General features: G+C 44.2%; 2 protein-coding genes across 2 annotated transcripts; one reads left to right on the top strand and one right to left on the bottom strand.

Moving 5' to 3' along the window:
- Positions 1-3,323: 3,323 nt before the first annotated feature.
- LOC6545025 (LIM homeobox transcription factor 1-beta) lies at positions 3,324-8,424 on the top strand. The gene is made up of 6 exons (XM_001972485.3): positions 3,324-3,672; positions 6,348-7,068; positions 7,282-7,496; positions 7,555-7,742; positions 7,811-8,081; positions 8,139-8,424. Exons 1-6 carry the CDS (start codon positions 3,636-3,638, stop codon positions 8,342-8,344), a joined length of 1,638 nt encoding a protein of 545 aa, XP_001972521.2. The 5' UTR covers positions 3,324-3,635; the 3' UTR covers positions 8,345-8,424.
- A 10,236-nt stretch (positions 8,425-18,660) lies between these two features.
- Positions 18,661-22,518, bottom strand: LOC26526949 (inositol polyphosphate 5-phosphatase E). Its single transcript, XM_015158880.2, has 5 exons — positions 22,410-22,518; positions 21,883-21,929; positions 20,287-21,812; positions 19,297-20,211; positions 18,661-19,242 (listed from the first exon to the last, which is right to left on the bottom strand). The coding sequence occupies exons 3-5, from the start codon at positions 21,504-21,506 to the stop codon at positions 19,134-19,136; spliced, it is 2,244 nt and encodes a 747-aa protein (XP_015014366.1). The 5' UTR covers positions 21,507-21,812; positions 21,883-21,929; positions 22,410-22,518; the 3' UTR covers positions 18,661-19,133.
- Between the last annotated feature and the right edge of the window lie 238 nt (positions 22,519-22,756).

Raw genomic sequence — 22,756 nt, 5'->3', positions numbered from 1 at the left:
TACAGCTTCCACAATTCGCATCCCTTTCGGCCCAAACGGCCAACAAAAAATCGCAACAATTTGTAATGCCAAATATTTTATTCATTCTGCGTTTGCCGAGCCGCCTCCTTGGGCCATATAAATAAATACATATTTGTGCATTTATTTATTTATTTTGGCCCTGTCGGTCCGATTGGCTCAACAGGTCAGATCCGGAACTGCGGGTGGTACTTCTCCCATGTGAGGACATTTATGGGCAGGCTCTTCCTGCATACAAATGCAGCCGGGAAAAGCGGAAAAGCGGAAAAGTCGGGGCACAGAAATTTATCACGCCATTAGTGGCGCACAGTTTACCGGAAAATATGCACAATTTGTTCATGTCAATTGGGTGTGAGCTTTTTGCTGTCAGATGGTTAAATAAATGTAACCTTTATTGCTATTTAATTATTTATTTATAAATATAATTTCTGCTTCCATGAAGTTTAATATCTGCAAATTGGCGTTTGCAAAGTACTAAGTAAATGTTTAGTTTTGGATAGTTCTAATGTTGTTATTTACACAAATGTTCCCATTTATTAATTTAAATTGGAAGCCACTTATTGCATAGTTGCCCACTTTTTTCACTTTTTTGTAAAGTTTTATAGATTTGCCAAAAACTTTTTGCCACGCCCAATCTAACGCCCACTTTAAATTTTAAGTTTTTTTTCAATTTTTTTATTTTTTTCCCAATTTCTACCGATATTCCATATTGAAATTTCTCGTTTGCACTTCCACTAGCTGAGTAACGGGTATCTGATAGTCGGGGAACTCTACTATAGCATTTTATCTTGTTTCTACATATATAAAAATAGGCTAGCAGTGAAAGAAAAACCCCCCTTTTGAGTGCTAATTATGGAACTGCTCCCCAGATGGTCCATCAGTTGCGAGATTTACGACCTGCGAGCTAATGACGCTATCTGGTCACCAAAACAGCGAGTGCCACTTTGCAGTGGGGATTGCAATTGGGACTTCATAAACGCATCGGCACGGTGGCAATTCGAGCATAATGAACTCAAAGCTGGGGCGACGGGTCATTTGTCTATTATGGCGCATTGATTAGCGCCTGACCCCCATTTCGCAGTTCACACTTGCGGGTCGGATCGCCCCACCCCGCCAACAAATGCACGCAATGCCACACATGTCGTGTTTAATTAACCCCGAACAATTTCAGTTTCCGCTGCACGCCGCCAAATTCCCTCCGCCAGTGGAAACCTACACACACACACACATCCACACATGCACTTCGGCTGCACACTCACTCATGCAAAAGGCACGCGCATAATATCCATACATATGTGTAGTTTGTGCCCTCTGACCCCTATTGTTCAGCCAAATCAGCCGGATCCCTCGCAAATGGCCCCCATATCGGAATACCGTCGGAAACACAGTGACCCAAATTAATCCTCGTCATTAGCAGGGGCCAACTGCAAGTGTCGAGTGGTATGCGATCTCCAGGCCCCTGCAAGGCGATGACATCGGGACTTCGGGATGGATATCCATCCATAGAGGAATGGAGGAGGGAGGAATGGAGCCGCCCTCGAGTTTCCCTGTCTAGGCTCCGCGTAGACCAAGTGCCAAAAGTTGGGAAGCCGCTGAGAGATGAAGCTGAAGGGGCAGAGAAGTTTACTTTCAAATTTAAAAATCACATCATATTTCAAGAAATCTGCAACAATCTGTCCTCATCATCATACATGTGTATTTTCCAAAGTTTCCATAAATATTATTAGCATTGATAAGACGTCATTTAAATTAGCAACTAGAAAAATATCAAAATTTATTGCTCAATAATCAAAATATGCATTTTTTAGCTAACACAATTAAATTGCCAGAAGATGGCAAAAAAGTATATTATTTTAATATTCAGTGGCATTCAAAATTATAAAAATAGAGAATACAGCTTTCGATTTTACAAAATTAAAATTTGTACAAAAATATATTTGGAAAACTAGTCAAAGCTTACGTACCAATAGTTCTCGGTATCAAAATGTAATGCAAATGGTTTACAAGTGCCAAGATTTATTTTATAAAAATAACTTATTATACCTTTATATAAAAGAGAAACCACAAAAGAAGTACCCATCTAAAAATCCCCAGGATCAAGCATTTAATGTAGCGCCTTTGTCCTTTAAATTCCCTGCACATCCCCCGTGCTCCGTGTACTGATTATGAATCGCAAAGATTACCGCACATAATTATTATCATCGTCGGAGTTGGGAAAGTGGGTTGGGAAAGCGAAAGGTGGCTGGCTGGCAGTTAAATGGTCCGCCCGCACACTAATTGTGAGTAACACGTTCGCGTTTACGAAACTTTTCTGGGAATTTTCGTCGGAAAGAGGCCAAGAGCCAGGAGCCAGGAGCCAGGAGTTTCGGCCAGACAAGTCCTCATCTCGCCAACTGGTAACTGGCAACTGGCAACTGGGAACTCTGAACTGGGAAGCTAGACATGCAGTCAGCCGGCAAAGTGCTTAGACATTAAAGTTTTTGGCGCCCTGGCTTAATAGACCAGAAAATTCATTTCGGCCAAGTTTAAAGGGCCGCTGGCCCCTCATTAACAGCTAGCTAACAAGGTAGCCCGAAATTCTCCTGGACATGGGACCCAACCCCTAATTAAAGAGACGGGACTGGTCTTTAAGCTTAGTGCTTTTTATAGCGTTCGAAAATCAATAAATTTAAAATGTACAAGCCACTGCGGAAAAAGGGAATAAAATCCTAGGCAGCTCACACACACACGGCGAAAATAAAAATAAGAAAAGTGGGCAACAAAATTCCAGCCATTGAGGGAGAGTCCTGGTTTTTTTTTTGTTTTCGGGGGATGTTGTTGCTGAGGCGACAAAACCAGCCAGCAAGAAATCGCCGGGCCAAACATCCTTTTATCAATACAAAATACGTACGTACAACAAAACAAATAAAAGTGCCCACGAGCAAAGACAAAGACAAAAGTCAAAAGTGCAAAATGAAAAATCAAACAACAAAAAAACCAGCAAAACACAAAAGCCAAAACAACTCAGAAGCGCCACCCGGATTCGAAAACGGCATTAAGCGGATGAGAAGAGATGAGATGAGATGAGATGAGATGGTATGATATGGGGGTTCCGATCAACGCATGCGCCAAAAGCTGGCGAATCTCACGGAAGCTGGGGAAAGCAAATGGCTGGCTCTCAATGGTTTTCACGGGGATGGAGCCAAAAAGGATATGGGAGCACAGGATGTGCCGTAAAATGGCGCACACGCACACACAGACACACACACACACACACGCACGCACATTTCTCCTTCGGGATGGAGAGAATTTCCTATCTCGGCAGCAGATGCTTGTGCATTTGGCCAAAGAAGAGCAAATGATTTTTAACAAATTTCATTAACATCAGAGGTCCGTAATCATTCAAGCATCGCGTTTCGTAACAGGGCCAGGTCAGAAGTCCGATACTGGCCGCCCCAAAACAACAGTTGCCAACTGCATTTCGAGTCCCAAAATGGGTCCTTAGGCGTCCCTAAAGCCGTGCTCGCAAAATGTGCCAAGATACGCAGGAAAATCGCGTGAAAAGTCCTGAGAAAATTATATAAATGCCTGTGAACGTGATTGCATAGTTTTCCTACTCCGAACTGAACGACTTCAACATGATCGACGAGCATCATCCCATGCAGATCGGAATGTGTAAGTATGGGCAATCCCAAGGAATAACAAGATTCCAATAACCGACGGCTTTCCACGTCCAATAATCCCAATCCCGTCGGCATTTTTTCAATAGTTTGTGATTTATGTTATAGATTGTTCTTTATTTGAAGGGAAATAGGTATTTTGAAGTAGAAGAGTAAAGTTATTTCAATCACTATTACTCTACAATGTTGCGGTCCTTCATAACATAGTTTAATTATTGGCAAAAGTCTTACTAAATTTGTATTATAAAAATGATTTACCCACATATGTACATGCCCGTTGCACATTTTCAAAACGATTAAAGTGGATTTTCCTCATACGATACTATGATTTTGATATACAAGCTTGCTATTCCTTATTACCAACGAGTTCAGTCTATGTTCTATATAAAGTATTCAGTTGAAATTAGTTCCCACCCAAGCAGAGTAATTTTGATGCGAATTCTGTGAAGCATTGTATTCACATTAATCCACTTTACACAACACAAATTCAAAGTTTAAACATTGCATCTAAACACTGTTGCCTTCAGAGAAGATATTTGGCACCAAAAGTGGCAAGAATGCATAGGAACGACTGCACAAACGCCCACTTCAATGCGACTGGCTGAAAGCCAATGAAAATTACAACATATTCTCCAGGGCAAAGCAAATTTTGACTTCTGTCAGAGATTAGGCCAAAACAAAGCATTTGCGCTGCGATTGCTGGCACAACAAAACGGCAATAGCACCATAACTCTATTGTTTTCTCAAATCCGATTAAATAAAGCGCTGTCAGTTGCTGCCGAGCGAACTGCTGGCAACTGACAGCGGATTCGGAGGCAGCACACAGCATCCTGGCATCGCAGCCGACATCCTGGCAAGGATTTCCAAGGGTTTCCGCTCACCCACTCGCCCACTTGCCCATCGACTGTCGACTGCCAACATATGCCGCCAGCCGCCGAAACCGAAATCCTGATCCCCTCCAACCTCATGCTCCGCTTGTTTGCTAAGCCCGAGCATATTTTCCGTAAGGGTGGAAATCCGCCAGCTAAACGCCCTCGGTTAGCCCCTGGATTCATTGAAATTCGTTTATAATCTACATAGTTATGAGCACTGCAAGGGGTGGCATTTCCTCATTTCCCACCCGCCCCTCGATTTCCGCTGCACATTAGAATCTAATTAGAGCGTGGGCAAGTGGAAGGACTATCAATGTCGGCTTTACACTTGTCGTCCCAAATCCTCGAGCTGGACTCTCTGACATGTCTGGCAAACATGTTGGAATATTTTCGAATGTCAAATGGCTATGACAAAGCACTAAAAGTGTAACAGGTGTGGTTGTTGAGCGGATTATTCCGCTGCACATCTTGGGAAATAACCCCCCGCAGTTCCGAGTGTCACAAGTTAATGGCTATCGGGGTGTGGAGATCAGGACCTTGGAAAATGGGTAAGACACTGCTGGAGTCTTTAGTTGCTATGTTGCTAATCAATCTGTCGGCAAATATAAAGATGCTTAGTCAAAAAAAAATGTAAATACAAAAGATACATAGAAATTCTGAGACCAAGTTCATAGTTCAAGTTATAAATATTTTTTGAATAGAGCAATGTTCTATGGTTTCTCAAATCAGTACATTTATTATTGTGCAGGCAATAAGACCAAAAGTTTATTTAAAGTAATTTAGAATGCCAAATGGTTTTATGTACAATTAAATTTGGCAGACTATTTTACAAATCGTTTAATTGGTTGACAAAACAACACTGTAGGATTCCTATTTTCGCATTTATTTTTTGCATACTTTTTCTATATTCAAATGGCAATTAAATGCAGTCCAATTAAATGCACTCACAACGGCAATTGACTATTTTCGCATTTATTTGCCATTCGGCTGAACGAGACAAGTGCAAGCTGACTAAAGCAATTCACGTCAATCTCTGCAAGGGGTGTAGCAAAATTGTTAATGTAAACGATGGCTGAAATACTTTAACATTCTGGGCATATTTCTGGCATAAATTGGCATGCCAGTTATTATTTTTGCAAACATTTAATGAAATTACGCACACATTTAAATCACTCAAATGCGAAATGACAAACACACACGCATACGAGAAGGACACCAGTGAAAACCAGGGAAAAACCAAACAAAATGAACGCCATACACACAGACAGGAGCACAAAAGCTGAAAGCTGGAAACAAATTACGTTGAAATTTCAGCAATTTGCCATAAATTGAGACAACAAGGCACAAAAAGCCAACCAGTCAGCACCGCAAATGTACAGTCATTTTTTGCCACCAAGCCGAACAATCGCACATACGCATCGGTTACGCATACGCCACGTTGGTCGTATTTTTTACATGCCACATTTCGCATGGCATTTCGGGGAATTTCGAGTGCAGTCGCACACACACACACTCACTCCCTTTTCGTTGGTGGAAAAGTCATTTCAATAATTGCAAAACCACAAATTTACTACAACTCGAAACGGTTATGGCCGCAGTGCGAGGCAGATGGACAATGGTCCTGCCGCAAAAGCGAGAACCCTTTTTATTCTCGATGCCCGAACCATAGTTGTAAATTGAGGTGGCTCTCGGCCACATTGAAAATAAAAATAACTGAAATGTTTCTCATTTGCATGCTCCTTTGGATTGGGTTGTGGGGGCCAACTGGACCAACGACACGACCGCAAAACCAAAATAGTTCCGATGGACATAAAATGTCAACAGCAGCAACTGGGAGCTGGCCAACTGCCGCAAACTGGGGGCCTCAATCAACTGCTGTTGAACGGAAATGAACGCATGTTAACAACACCAACGACAGCAGCAACATCGGTGGTGGTGGCAGCCGGAAGGAGCACGAGTGCCAAAGCCGGAGTAGCCCACAATGACAAAATGGCGTCAGTCAGCAGAAATGTCAACGGAAGTTGCAGCAACCACAACAGCAGCGGCAGCAGCAGCAGCAGCACCAGCACAAACAGCAGCAACATGCCCATAAACAAGCAACCGATGGGCATGGGCTCGGGTACAGGAGCAGGAACAGGAACAGGAACAGGAACAGGACATGGTCCAGGACCACCCAACCATACCCACTGCAACCGCATCACTTTGGGCGAGTGCAGCCTCAATGGAATGGACGGCTTTGCCACGCCGGCAGCACCTCCATCGGCATCCAACACACCGCAAGCGCCTCTGGGAATGGCCTCCCATTCCGGCATGGGCATGGAGCTGGGCCTGGCCATGGCTCCTCCGCAGCTGAGTCAGTGCGCCCACTGCTGCCAGCCCATTTGCGATCGCTACATCATGCGCGTGGTGGAGAACTCCTTCCACGAGGGCTGCCTCAAGTGCACCGCCTGCTCGCTGCACCTGGTCCACTCCTGCTACGCGAGGGAGGGCAAGCTCTACTGCCGCGTCGACTACGAGAGGTGAGTCCTGATTACCGAACTCTGCCACAGGGGCACTTAAAACAGTCGAACAGTCAACAGTACTTGCATGATACTTGTATCTAAAATATGCATATAAAGTATGAGCTTTTGCAAAGTGTTGAACTCAAAATAAGAAGTAAATATCAAACACCCCAGCAATATGTTACTTTTTCCTGATTATTTTTCCAAAAACTCACTTCTACTTCGCCACAGACTCTACATCCGCAATCACTGCCTTGGCTGTGGCCTCAAAATCGCCGCCGATGAGCTGGTGATGCGATGCCACGAGAACGTCTTCCATCTGAAGTGCTTCGCCTGTGTGGTGTGTGGAGCTCTGCTGAAGAAGGGGGAGCAGTACGTGGTCAAGCAGGGACAGCTCTTCTGCCGCTTCGACTACGAGAAGGAGGTGGAGATGCTACAGGGATACGGTGGGTGACAGCCTTATTTTTGACTTGGGTGCACAATGATAATCGTGTGAATAAATAGATTTCTATGGCGATGAGCTTTTCCCGCCCAAATTGGACGGTAGAAGAGGACCCAAGCGACCAAGAACCATTCTAAACACGCAGCAGAGACGAGCCTTTAAAGCCTCATTCGAAGTCTCACCGAAACCCTGTCGAAAAGTGAGAGAGAATCTGGCCAAGGATACTGGATTAAGCCTGAGGATCGTGCAGGTGAGTAAAGGGGTTTAAGTGGAAATTAGTCAGTACACATGTAATTAAAACGCACCTCTTATTTTCAGGTTTGGTTCCAGAACCAGCGAGCCAAGGTCAAAAAGATTCAGAAGAAGGCCAAGCAGGAGCCGCCCAGCAAGGGAGCCAGTGACTCGCAGGACTCGCAGGAATCGCTGGACAGCAGTCTGGCGACCAAAATCAAGGACGAGGCGCACAGCGACAGTGAGTCGCAGCTGGAATCGCCGTACTCGACGAACTCGGATGGACTGACCCGGATGCGATGCACCATTAAGGACGAACAGGAGCAAGTGCCCTTCAACTGCATGGAGACCAATAAAGGTGGGTTGTGCCCTTTAGGGATACTTCTGTAGCGAGGAATATACAAAACATTTACAGAGAACTGCAACAAGAACAGCGAACCCATACTGAACACCATTCTGGGTCTGAGCTACGCCACCTTTCAGCAACTAATGGGTCCCTTTGCCCAGACGCCCATGATCAATCCGATCGACCGACTTTATAGTATGCAGAGCTCCTACTTCCGGCCGGAGGAGCTGCAAACCTACGGCGAATGCGGCGTCAAGGACTCCGTGGATCACTAGTCCGGTCGGCGGAGGCCAACGAATTTTAAGCCCAAATCAAAATTAGACCTTGTAAAATAAAAGAATGTTAATGTGCTAGCAATCGAACCTAAACACCCCGCCCTTGCCAATCAGATTTACCTCCCTCGTCCTCTTTGGAAGCCGCACCACTGGCGCAATCACTCCACCGGCTGGGATGGTGGTGCATCCCATATTGGTGGCTCTGCAGGTGCAGCCTTGAAATTAGTTCCGCTCGGTTGACAGGCACAAAGCATTTGCCACAGCAGTCGCAACCCCGGTGAACTGGGCCATTCGCATGGGAATGGGCGTTAAATGCCGATTCGTCATGCATAGTTCAAAGGCTCGGATACGAAGGGATCCGGAACCGTATCCTCCCCACGATGACGTGCCGTTTGACAGCGTTGACGACATGAATGCGTTGCGAATGCCGCCCAAGGGGCGCACTTTTAACTAGCATCCTGACTGAGCGGAGGCACTGCATCGGAATCCCAAAATCAAAAAAAATTCGGGAATCAATCCGTTAGCCTACAGAAAGCGCAGAAAAAATAAAAGAATCTATTAATAAAGCTCTTAAACAAACCACTTTAAGATTCTAAGAAAAACCATATTCTGTAATATCAATTCATATCACATCATATTAGCAAATTCAATTCATAACCTTTATAAGAAATTCTTAAATGCGGCCAACCTATCGAGAAATGGAAATTCTAATTTGGTTTGCTGCTTAAATTTTAATTAGTCAACCCATTTGCAGAGCCATTTGCCAACCATCGTGTTCAGATGAACACCTCGCGGAAATCAAACACTGAATTGCCAGATTTTGTATAAGGGTTATCCGTTCGAGATTAGGCCGATGCAGAATTTAAGAACTTGAATGGAAAACACTTGGACAATCGGTGGCTAATTGATTTACGAGGAACTGCAACACGTGTTTACACAACGCCGGATGAATCCAACCCCGCCGAGGAAGGAACAAGGACCCCGCCATTCCGCCAAGCTCCGTACAAGTTTGTGCAATTTGTCACAATATGTGTCACATTAGCCACAGCAATTGTGCTTAAACGTCACCGTCTCGCCGGGTATCCGGTTTTTGTGCCTCCTCCCCGGATGTCGTCATCGTCGGCAGGGCCGCTAACCAGATTAAACCCCAATCGCGACACCGATACGGCCAAGGATATCCTTACGGCCCTCGAAGGGGATGTTTGTGGTAGGGGTCGCTGGAAAAGTGGGCAAACAAAGAGCCCGGACTCAACCACCGTTGAGTTTTGGCACTGCCACCACCACCGGCACCGCCACTACCACCACCACCACCATCATCATCATCGCCGAGGAATCTGCACGCACCCCATGTCCTTTGCAGGATATCCGTGTAAGTCGTTTGCAGATACACGCATTAACTGCGGCCGTAAAAAAGAGAGCCAGTGTCCGCATCATTAATCAAAAGCGGACAAGGCCAAACAAGTGCAATGCCCATTCGGAAAAAAGCTGTCCTGGAAGTCCTTTCTGCAGTGTCCTTTCGCCGTCGAGAGCAGCACTTGCACCACTTTCAAGCCTCGCAACCACGTGCTCCTCCGCTGGATGATCTCCTTCCGCTCGTTAATGTGTGAATTACACAATTAATTACTGTGACTGCCATGGATAGTAAAGTTATTCAAGTGCTCTTTCGCTTTATTTAGAGCGCACCTTTTCCACCGAATTTAGCTTTTCTAGGCATTGACTAGTTTCAAAAAGTATTTTAAAACTACTTACCTAAATAGACATTAACAATTGGAAGCCAGTCAATTTTAAACTCCCAATCGAAAGGCAATTTCTTGTTGAACATTTACAAACTCGAAATCAAACACCAATTTGGTGTTCCCTAAAATGCCCCTCAAATTGCAGAATGACTTTTATGGGAAAATCACCCAGAGCAAGGCTTTTAAAATTGAATCAGCTCTAAAAATCGTTGACAAAAGTTGCTTTTTTATATGGTACTTATGAATTTCCAGCTCGTAATACTTGCCGTCAGCATTTTATGTAAACAATAAAATCAAAAATCAATTCTGTGTTCCCATAAAAGACCATCACAATACTCAGTTCACAAAGAGTGGCAAATCGCATAATAAACAAAATGGATCTCGGGAAAAATAAATGTGCATTTGCTCTTATTTTCATAGGACGCATGTGTTGACAAAGGCTAAATTGCGATATTGATTGTGGATTGATATTTGACAGATAAATGCAAAACCATTAGGCGATTGATATGGCAAATCAATTTTGGGCCAACTGAATAAACGACTGAAGGGAAGTTGCTCTTAAACCAGTTTTAAAATAAGTGCGCAATAATTTAATTTATTAATGGTATACGTTAATATGTGGATATAGATTTTTCGGGAAAAACTTGCGATTGCAAGCCGAAAAAGTGGGTAAAACCAGGACAGCAATACCAGTAGTTAGTGAAACTATTTCGCCGGGAAACCGAGGAAAACGCAGATTCTTCGTCGCAAAGTTTCCACTTATAATTATGTAAATCGGGCCCATGAACACGAGCGAACTTCCCACCGCAGAGAGCTGCACAAATTGTCGAGCAGCAGATGTCACTCGTTGGCCTTTTCCTGACCAAACCAGTCCGCAGAAGTCACTTGTGGCAGTTGTTTGGCATCATTGGGTTAAGGGGTTTTGCGGGGATTGGAGAATTGGGGGGAGTGGGGGATGCTGGCCGCTTGGAGTGGGGCGCAATCTAAATGCAAATGGACGGCCAGTGACTAAATGCGAGCCGCTGGCCCAAAAAGCCACAAAGCCATAACCAGGAATCTCTCGCATAATACACAGAAACCAAAAGGGGGTACCAAAGTGGGGCTCGAAATGAGGGGGCGGAGTCACTCAATGTAGTTTCGGTTGGGCTTGCCAACCAGTGTGCATGTGTGCGTATGTACGTGCCACGTAAGTGTTTCAGTTCGACATTTGGCACAAAATTCATAAATGCTAATTTCAACACATTGCGCACACGCTACAAATATGAATATTTACCATAACTACGCAAACAGCAGCACGCACATACGTAACACACACACACACACACACTCATGCACTTGTGCTCGAAGGCAAATCGACTTCGATTGCCTGGGATCCTTGGAAAAGCATCCAGGACACTCGCTCCCACATCCCCCAATCCTGCCTCCTGCCAACGCCAAACAGCCTGCCACTTGCCTTTATCGACCAACACTTTGCTTCGGTTTCAACTTCACTCGGCTTCGGGTTTAATAAAATCCTTTTGCAAAATGAAGCAATTGTGCATTTCAGCCTGCTGCTGCCTCGCACAGATACAAAATGAGCACTGAAAACAAATAAGTATTAGGAATATCACAAATAAATAAAATCTATCAAGCTAGAATTCCTGATCTTTACTGAATCTGTAGACCAATGTAATGGGGTTAGTTTCTGAGGGGTCGTATCAAATAATGTTGCAGCGAAGGAAAAACACCTCTGATTTCTCTGCCTGTACCAATGCGAGTATGAATGAGAATGAGAGTTTGGGTGAGGTAGTTTTGGGCCCGGCAAATATGCGTCAAAATCGCACAGACGCACAGTTTTTGAATGCCAAATGGAGACAGGATGGGAATGCATTACGTGCATAGGCATACAATAGTCTATATTTGTCTACTTGATGCCACAGATTGAGATTGCTATTGGGCCCACAGCTCGTTGGCCTGTGTGCCGCATCCGGAATCGAAATTGGCCACTTGGCTGCCTCCTCGAATCGTCGAACCGCAGGAAAGGCGCCACTTGCCACTTGCCACTCTTTCGGTGCCCCGGAGATTTCCATTGTGCGCCAAAGCCGGCGCCACACTTTGCCGTTAAATTGGAAAGTTCTTTCAATTGAGCTGCCGATGGCCAGCAGACGAGGCCGCCACATTATTAGTTCTAACTTGGCCGTTTCGGGCGACTAATGAGTTTCTAATAGGCCTAAAAGTGGATCCTACAGCTTGTTACGAATCTTCAGCATTCATTGGCATCTAATGAAAAAAGTGGGCTTGTGACCATATGCTGCAGTAATCATCACCCATAATATACATGTTACTCGTAGAGTAAAAGATACGCCCCAAAGCTGAAGTTCTAAACTCCATAACTCAACTTATCCTAATCGGATTTTTAATTGGATTACATTTAAATAATTCTTGCGCAATTCTCTAAAAATCTGCATTCAAATTTTGAAATTAATTTTTTTGTAATTTTTTGATGTTATGATGTGTAGAAATTCAAAAAAAGTAAAAAACGTCCCAAAGCTGAAGTTCAAAACTCAATAACTCAACTTATCTTAATCGGATTTTGATGTGGCATACCTCTAAATATTTCTATCGCAATTCTCTAAAAATCTGCATTCAAATTTAGAAATTTAAATTTGTAAAAAATTTTTGTATTTTTTTTGATGTGATTATGTTGTAGAAATTCAAAAAAATTAAAAAACGTCCCAAAGCTGAAGTTCTAAACTCCATAACTCAACTTATCTTAGTCGGATTTTGAAGTGGCATACCTCTAAATGTTTCTGTCGCAATTCTCTAAAAATCTGCATTCAAATTTAGAAATTTAAATTTGTAAAAAATTTTTGTATTTTTTTTGATGTGATTATGTTGTAGAAATTCAAAAAAATTAAAAAAGTCCCAAAGCTGAAGTTCAAAACTCCATAACTCAACTTATCTTAATCGGATTTTGATGTGGCATACCTCTAAATGTTTCTGTCGCAATTCTCTAAAAATCTGCATTCAAATTTAGAAATTTAAATTTGTAAAAAATTTGTGTATTTTTTTTGATGTGATTATGTTGTAGAAATTCAAAAAAATTAAAAAACGTCCCAAAGCTGAAGTTCAAAACTCCATAACTCAACCTATCTTTATCGGATTTTGATGTGGCATACCTCTAAATGTTTCTGTCGCAATTCTTTAAAAATCTGCATTCAAATTTAGAATTTTTTTTTGTTTTAATTTTTCTGTACATTTTTTTGATGTGATGATGTCACTTATAGTCGGCGAATTCGACTATAGCATTCTATCTTCTTTAAATTTAAACTTGGCTAATTTGTTAGTCGAGTAAAAAAGCTACATTAAACGTTAAATGTTTCTGAGTAACTAAGTTTTAATGCCAATTAAATAAGTAATTGCATATATAACGCTGCATAATATATCGACCACCTCTTGATTAAACAAACCAGACCTAGCAACAATTGTGTATCCCTTATTCGGTACCCGTTGCTGAGATTAATTGTCTCCGAATTTTGACTGTAGATACTCGCCCTTGCTGGTGTCACCCATGAAGTGAGGATGCTAAATTTGAATTGCAAAGCTCGACAGCTGGCGAATCGAACACGAACTACCAGAATGTGTGGTAACCCCAATCCACATCGTCGCCTTTTGCCGGCTTTTGCCGGAGTTTGGCAGGCGAGTCATCAGCAGGATCGGAATGAGAAACTGCATCTGAATTGGCAGCAGGACGAGGACCAGGACGAAGACCAGGACCCGTTGACAGGGAGGGCAGACAGCAAAGGGGCGTAGTTCAAGGCAATGAATGTGTAGCAGCTCCAGCTGCACAAAGATTGACGTTCGAGGCAAGGTGTTGCCGACTCAAAGCCGAAATCTAAAAGCCCAAAAGTCGAATGCAAATGAGTGCGAGTCGTTCAATATGCAAATGTTAGTACATTTTTAAAGGGAGTTTCAACTTGCAACATTTTGATGGCCGTCCGTAATTTGGCTAAACATAAAATCATGAAAAAATACAGAAAAATGCATCGCATATTTTTGCATATGACTGGAATGTTTTTCATTATGCTGCCCAATAAAGCCAAAAAAAAACGAAAGAAAAGCTAGCGCACATCAAATGGATTCCAACAGTACGGATGAGTGTTCTAAGTGAGTGAAGAACCTACGCGAGCATGTATTAAAAATATCTTGTAGATACTTTACAAGCGGCAACTGCGCGCTCAGTAGCTCAAAGCCAAGAAGTTGAGTCTGAGCCACTAGAAATCGGCTGCAGCATACGGAAGGAATAAGATGTTCGGCTGCAGCCGCTGGTAAAAAATGTTTTTATTACATTTCGCGAGCGTATTTTGCGCTACTCACGAAATACTTGAAAAAGCGGGCAGCGAGTCAAAATAAATAAATATCACGGCACACGCAAAAAAGGGAAAGGGGAGTGGCTGGATACCCACCATAGAGCGTATAAATAAAAACCCCACTGAACAGGGAAAAATAAAAAACATCAGTCACACTGCCGCACAAAGCCACGCGCATCAAAGCGTATTCACAAGTGGTCCTCCGAGCCGTACTGATTTTCCAAAGGCTAAAGGATATTTAGCCAGAAGTCCCTCGACTTTCTTTCTGCCTTACCATCCGCGAACCTGAAGGAGTTGTCTAGGAAACTTTGCTGCCAGCTACTCAAGTCGCTGCTCAAGTTGTCGGTTGAAGCTGCCAGGGAATCATGAAAAATTCAGAAAAAATTAAATAAAATGCGGAAGGGAAATAAAACGCAACCAGATACTTGCCAATGCCCCGCGGTTCGGGTAGTAGATTTAATATATGAACTGGCGCTCAAATCATTCAAGTAGATAAGGTTCGATTGGCATGAGATATTTGAATTGGTTCCATGAATGATTGCTAACTTATATTCATATGAAACAACAATTTCTATGCGAAAAAATATATTTACATCACATTAAAACTGCATAGCTGTTTGGGGCGAGATTATTTTTAGCAATGATTTAAATTATCAAAGCTTCAGCCACATTTTGGCCAATTACCACCACACTTAAGACCCCTTGAAATATTGGCAAGCCAATTCCACTCGAAAAATTATGATTACCATCTGACATCGGGTAGAGGGATTTGGCGACCAACAAAAGCCCCTGAAAAGCCCTTGAGGAGACCTGTCGCCATTTAATGCGATTTTTCTGCAGGATCTCCTTGTCGCTGAGATTCCCTTTGTTCAGCGCTTTTCACTCGCGGCTTCCGGCTTCGGCGTTGGCTCTCCGATTTTCTTCTTTTTCTGCTGAATGCAGATTATGTTTTCATTAAATTATGGTAGCTATGGATACTTTTATACAATCCAAAGCTACTTCAAACGCGAGAGTGGTGCGTGCGAAGCAGTTGCGACCCGTCGCCGCAGACTCACTCCCTTTTTTTTAAGGACGAGGGACATCACAAGGAAACGCCAGGATATTCGCATAATAGAAGCAGTTGCTGCGGCATGGGGACTCCAAAACGATGGGTTTGGGTGAGTGTATGGTGCAGGACTCCAGAATAGTCAAACTAAATCGTAGTTTATTTTTATTACATATACTCGTATTGCAGGACTCCCATTTCTCAGCGCCCACATTCGTTACCATGCATTTGCATGCATCCGGATCGTCGGCAATATCCTTATAAGAATAATATTACTTGTTGATAAAATTAAACCACATTAAATTGTTCCCGTTCAACGCTTAGCAGTATTATAATACAAAAACTTACTTTTGAATGCCGCAAAAATAATTATTATTCTGATATAGAAAATTATTAAAATTGAAACAAAACTGCAATAAAAACAATTGAGACTTCTACATTTCCTTTGTAAAAATTTTTAAAATTTGAAGATTTGTTTTAGATGTTAAGTGTAAGCATTCGGTTGAAAAGTTGTAGTTTGCTAGTTCTTCGCATCATTGCCTTTGAAGGATATTTAAGGACTCGACCATTCGAATTTCTCCTCATTTTTTCGCGCTAAATTGACACGAGACGTTCCCGTTTGCGAGCGAGTTGTGTGTGAGTTTTTCCTTCTGCTTTTCCGGCTGTTGTTGTTAGTGTGGCACGTACATTTATTACTTTTCCCCTTCTCCTCACGAGCACACACACACGCACACAGAAGCAAGAGCGATTCGCAGTCTCCTACAGATGCATGCAAAGCGGTTTTCATTTTTTATTGCGAAAATGTAACGTGCCGCATGCGAATTGGTTGCTTTGAGTTCAGCTGCCTCCATCCTTTGGAGCACTTCTGCTCCTGCGGAGGGAAAAAGTCACTCCGGCAGCCTTTTCGGCACCGCCATCGCTTTTAATGTTAACTTTTTCCGTGCCCCACTTGCGAAGAAAATATGAAAAATATTCGTAATAGAGTTGTTTGAAATGTACAATAAGCATTCAAGTGGCTTCGCCGAATGCCGCGTATATGCCAAGGGGGCTTATCCCGAAGGGGGACTTCAGGATGGGGTTTTGTAAATGGGAACTTTCGTTAATGTGGAGCCAGAACTTCGCCGAGCAACTGGCTAAAAGGAAGTGGGACATTACATTGGAGGAATATGCATATTTAACTTAAAAGTATTTAAGTATAGGCAAATGAACATAGTAATATTGCTCAGAGGGAAAGATTATCAAGCTTTATATTTTGGGGTAAATAAAGAAAGTAGCTGCATAATATTCAAACCCTTTATAACATTACGCATACGCACTGTTGCCCACTGTCTTCCTACGCAAAGCACCTAAAGGACTCCCATCCATCAGGCCGCCGGATCACCTCCTTCCCATCGTTCCGTGGTGCATCCGTGGCATCTCGCAGTTACATATGAAAAAGTTCCGTCTGTGACGGTGCAAACGGGTGCCTGAGATACGAGTAGGGAAAATTTTTAATAATTTCTGCATCTCCGGCGCTGTGAATGAAAATGGTTGCTTTGATGGCGGCAGCAGCGTAACTAACAATAAAACTTTTTAGTGTGAAGCGGCGAGGACAAAAATATGGACACATATGAAGTCATAAAGTCATATTAACACGTACGAATGCGCACAGGATATTAATGTTCAGTGCACACCCAGTCAGACACATGAAGGCAGCCAGAAGGGGCATAGTTTTTATATTCGCCAAGTTGCCCGACTCCAATGCTAATATAATTTCATATATTGTGGTTAAATTCTCGCACCGGCCCTGCAGCCGGAACAGGAAATGAGCTTAAGCCTTTTTTCCCCACTTTTCACATACTCGTACAATATTATTTCGCAAAGTCGCCGCAAACTAATTTCAGCCAATGCCCGTGCCAAAACCAAAGTGAATGCATTGCACCAAAAACTTTATGAATTACAGCAGTTGCAGCAGCGAAAAAAAACAATAATACTCAGCAATGCCATCCGCTGACCACAGCTGAAAAAACTGCATCCGAAATTGTTTTTCGTTTTTTTTAAACAAATATTTCCCGGGCCCCCAAAAGAGTTCCCTGAGCTCCAGTGGGGGCACTCAAAGCGCAAATGGCCAATACAAACGCATTCGAGTCCGCCTGCCGGGGCATTTCAATCAGCGACATCTTCAAAATCGTTTTCGAAAACGGATTTTTGACAAGTGGTGGGAACACTTGAATGGTTGCCCACATAAGCGAGGGATGTTTGCTCAACAGATTCTAGATGGTCAGTGAAAAGCTAAAAAAAAAGTTGTGAAGTATGAGTTATATATTATTTGAAATTATATTTTTAATTATATTTGGACTATAAGAAGTTGCTTTCTTAGAATACATTTGGTCGTGAACACTCCCATAAAGAGCTGAAGATCACCAAATAATTTGTATTGCAAATGAAATTGTTTGAAACTATTTACCTACATTGAATCGCATACTTTAAATCTAAAATCGCTTTCCGACAAAAGATTCAAAACATCACGATAGGCCCTCGCCAGTCGAACTCTCACACGCATTTGCAGCAACCACAAATGGCAACCAGCTTTTCTGGGCGGACTTGCATGTGCTGGGCGGGATTGGGAGGACATGGGTGGTGGGGTCATGGAGGTTGGAGACCGCGAGGCCACTTGTTTGGCGCACAAGTGGCGGTGCCAGTGGCTGTGCGACTGCAGCATGGCCATCGAGCGCCATCCAATCGCCATGGCCATCCAATAAATTGCTGCCCCCGGAGTGTGTCCGATGGCAACCAACTCAAGTTGAAATTGGTCAAAAGTTTAACATATTTGCGTGTGTGTGTCCGAGGGGCGTATTCGGTGCCGCGGGGAAGGGGAGGAGCTGGTCGTGTTGGTCGTTCCGGTCGTTTTTGGCGCATTTTCGGGGAATAAACGACCCCACAGCATATACGCTTTTGTTTTTGTCGAGTGCCTCCCCCAGCAATTTTGGAATTTAAGTACGCAAACGGGGAGCTCAGTCGTTTAATCGTTTAATAAAAGTAAACAAAAACTTAAGGCTTGCTTGAATAAAGTTAAAAACTTCATTTGGATTGCAAATTATAAAAATAATCAGCTTCACTATACATAATTCAACAATAACTCTTACAAAAACTAAATAATAATTAAATAATAAAACTAACAATAAAGAGTATTGAGTATTTCAACAAGTAATAAAGCTCTTCCGTTAGACGCATAAAATATATTTACTGCTAGTTAACATTACACATTCAAAGTAATTCATATTTCGATTTCATTTCAATATTTGACTAAACTTTAACTATCAGATTTAGCTTAACTACGGACTAAGCTTGTGCTTCAGAGTAGAGGTACAGAATTGTTGCTCGAGTATGTATTAAATAATCTCATAAGGAACGTATTACGACTAAGGCCTCGAGGCGAAAGGCAGCGCCTAGGATCTACCGCAGCATTGCAGGGTAAGTAATGGTGATATCGTACTTCGATATCGCCTTCGATATCTGACGGCGCACTGGATAACATTCTAATCGGGGTAGTACACAGGCGTCGCACAACCGTAGGAAAGCTTTGACTAGCACTTTGAGATTCGAGTAAATGACTAAATAGATTTCAACGTGGGTGGGCGGCCATTAGGAAGCCTAGCTTTGGTTAGCATCTTAGTAGTTTACTGTAACACACAAACGGCCGAGGCGCCGCTATACTGGTTATTCAAGCGTCGACGCATTCCCTCCAGATAAATGTCGCGACTGAAGAGGCCAGCAGCCAAGGGAATTCTGAAAAAATGGAAAGTTCATAAGCGTTTCATTGTAATAATTCCATTTACTTACGCATCGGTTCCTGCACGGATGAGCGTTCGGAAAAGCGCCCACACCGGCTTGTGATCCGAGGTGGTTATCGACGGCACCGAGTCGTAGAGCAGACATTGGACGTGGGGCTGTGTAGGTGTGGAAACACCAGGCACAAGGGTCTGCCGACGGATGACAAGTCCCTGCATTTGGCGGTACTTGTAGAGAATGCGATCCGTGTAGGCGGGCGCCCGCTGCTTTGACGAGGTATCGAAGTTCTGGCTGCCCGGATCGTACTTGTACGTGGGTGGAAACGTAATATTCGCCTCCATAAATCCTCGAAAGGCGGCGCCATCGGCCAGAACAGAAGTCAACTGATCCGTATGCATGTAACCGTGCGGTAAGTGCGACGGCAGCGGGAACTTGGTGTTCTGAATCCACTCCAGCAGCTTCTCACGTGGCTCGCCTAGTCGAAAGTTAAGATCGCCGCACCAGAAGACATTGTCAAAGTTCTGCGTGACATCTTTGTTCTTATGCCGCTGATTGGGCAAATTGCGAGGCAAGTCCAGAGCATTGATAATCCGCTTTACGTCCGACACACGCTCTTTCACCTTTTGCTGGTGCGCCGTTAAATGCGAGGTCACAAACAGCATGGAAGTGCCAAACAGGCAAAAGGATATGGCCACGGCTCCCTTTGTCCGAAAGGCGGAGCCCGTGCGCACCGACATAGAAGCATCCTCGGGTACGGAGCAGTACCAGATCAAGTCCCGTCGCATATACACGGCCAGATGGAGGGTACCCAGAGTTGTGGCATGGAAGAGCACGTGGGAGGGACCTAAGGTCTCCTGAATGGTGACCTCCCATTCGAAGCGGTCTGGGGTGGACTCCTGTGTGCCCATTACCACAATGTCGGGAACGTGCTCCACATTGGCTGGCAGCACAAAATCATTAAGTTGTCTGCAATAAAAAATATTAGGTTGACAAGGTCTGTACTTAAAAGCGTTGCGATTTAATACACCAAATCGTACTTACTTGGGTGGACTGTGGCCATTCATATTCCAAGTGCCCACAAAGACGGTGATCTCCTTTTGTGGCAGCACGCGGCTTAGCTCACTGGGACCCAAAAGCGAAGTTGATCCCAGCCTGCCCTCCAGGTAACTCCGCTCCCTAGCCTTATCCGCCGGGATAAGGTTCAATGCATGTGCCGCCATTAAAGTCTGGCGGGCCAAATTAGATCCCGAACCCTGTCTTTGGAGTGTCATGTTCTCGTGCGACATAAATCTCACGCCTGGCTGCTCCTCTATGTGTTCTATTCCATCTGGCTGAGTGGCTATATTGGGCGAGGACATGTGCTGTGGTGTAGTGGCTCTTTTAATGTCACCAGGCTCATTGGCTGCCTGAAGAGGAGGTAACTCTTGTCCAGGTGGATAGAGCTTTAAACGCAGTCGGGAACGGCAGGCTGATACTGCCATGGGTCGAATGGGCGACCGATTTTGGAGGCTTTCGCTCCGTGCCACCGAAGCGCTGGCCGCCGCTGGGCTGCATTGGGCAAAAAAGATTTTGCTTGCCACCGGTGATTCTGGGGCACTGGCACACTCACTGGACGGACGCGGTCGGTGAGAGGACCCTTCGCTAGAGTGCAGCGATCCCGAGTTGTTGTCCACCATGCTCCAGCTTAGCGAGAGGTTATCGCGCCGCAAAACACTGTTGTTATCCGGTATGGAGTTATAACGCACGGTCACCGGCGGGGTCATCGGTTTCTTTTCTGCCTTGCAGCACAAACTGAACTGGTGGCTAAATCGGTTGTGATTCGGTGACCGGTGCTTGGGCGACTTGCGCCGCATCACCACGTCTGCTCCTCCATCGCTTTGGGAGCCCGCATCCGTACTGTGCCGGTGCGAGTGGTTTTTTCCTTTCGAGGAACTTGGCTTTGCACGCCTGTGGAAGCTGATCAGCCCGCTGTGCGACTTCTCCAGCGGCAGGGTTTGGCTCTTGAGGGTGTTGCCATTGTTATTAACATGGTTTGCAGACGTGTCCGCATTGCACTTGGCGAAACTGACATCGTATTGCCCACAGGCGGACACGGGTCTCTGTTGTAGTCTTGGCGATTCGGGAGTCACGGGATGTGGCTCCACTTTACTAGGTCGCTTGCTCAGCAAACCGAACAGGGAGCTAGCGGACTTGTGACCGGATCTAGGGCTGCTGGTGGAACTGGTTATCCGCTCCTCACTTCCCGTGCTGCTGTGCTGCATGTTGGCTTAAGTCCGAACAAAATGATTCTATCATCTAAGGTGAAGGTGCTAAGTGGCCCGCTTTGCCCGCCTTTGTCAAGTTAATTTGCGCTATCTGCCGGATCTCTCGAACCGAGCTCATTGTGCGATGGCCTCTGGCTGCGGGCCATATAAATAGTAAAGCCAGACGTCATCGAGCGAGCACAATGCAAATGCGACTTTGGTCCGGCGTTCTGGCTGGTCGCAATGCAAATTATTTTCGGCCCGGCGATGACGTACACGAAATCAGGCTAATTGGGCTGACTGGCGGGGATTGCGTGCGCGGCTCTGTAAGATTTTAATGAAGGCAAACATTTAGGCGGGTTGGTAATACCAAGGGTATAATACACTTGCTCACCTGCAGGCAAATAAAATACATATGTGGGCAGATCCTTGGGGCGAGAGCTGAAAGGATTCAGAAAATCAATATACTGGGTAACAACTGTGGCGACACCACCGCGATATATAAAAAGGGGAGGATTGTGGGCGATCTGGGGGGGTGGTTGGTCGAGGAAGGGTGGTCTTTGGCGACGACGTAACAACATTGGCATGCTGCGGCGCCCACACATCCGAGCACTGAGCACTCAGCATCTGAACGTCTGAACACGAGCACAATATCCGTCGTCTGCTGATTCGATTCTCTCTGGGATCGAGAGATTTATAATTAGCAGACCATTGTTCCCGCCAGCGCAGCCTTGTTGTTCTTGTGTTGTTGGCCTACGTCTAGCATAAAAGCAGCAACAATGGCACACATGCGACATTCAAGTTCAGGTTCAGGTGCGCATTGATACTGCTGTTGGCGTGCTTTTCATGTTTCGCACTGTACGCACTACACTTCGACGCTGCTGTCACCTATGCGATTTATGTAATTTTTGTATGATTTACCACGTTCTAATGTTGTTTACACCCAAAAACTCGGAGCAAGTGCGGACCGTGCCGTGGGAACTGCGATTTAGGGGTGGCAAAAGTCGACAGCCTACTGCCGATAACTGGCAAGCTTTATCGATAGTTGCGGGGGTGTTTTGGTGCCCGGTTCGTGACACGAAGAATACTTTTTAACCATAATCCAAAAGGAAAAAAAATACATATTTTAAAGTATCCAAAATATATACTAAATTGTCGTTTCCAGAAAAATAAGTGCCAAGCCCAATGTGATATCAATAGGGCAAATATAAACAACAATTGTTAAATTACCCATATAAGAAAAATAACTATGTAATATTTTGAGAAGT

The sequence above is a fragment of the Drosophila erecta genome, unplaced genomic scaffold, assembly GCF_003286155.1.
Source record: "Drosophila erecta strain 14021-0224.00,06,07 unplaced genomic scaffold, DereRS2 tig00000021-arrow-pilon, whole genome shotgun sequence".
Classification (NCBI taxonomy): domain Eukaryota; kingdom Metazoa; phylum Arthropoda; class Insecta; order Diptera; family Drosophilidae; genus Drosophila; species Drosophila erecta.
This window is presented reverse-complemented; position numbering and strand designations above follow the sequence as displayed.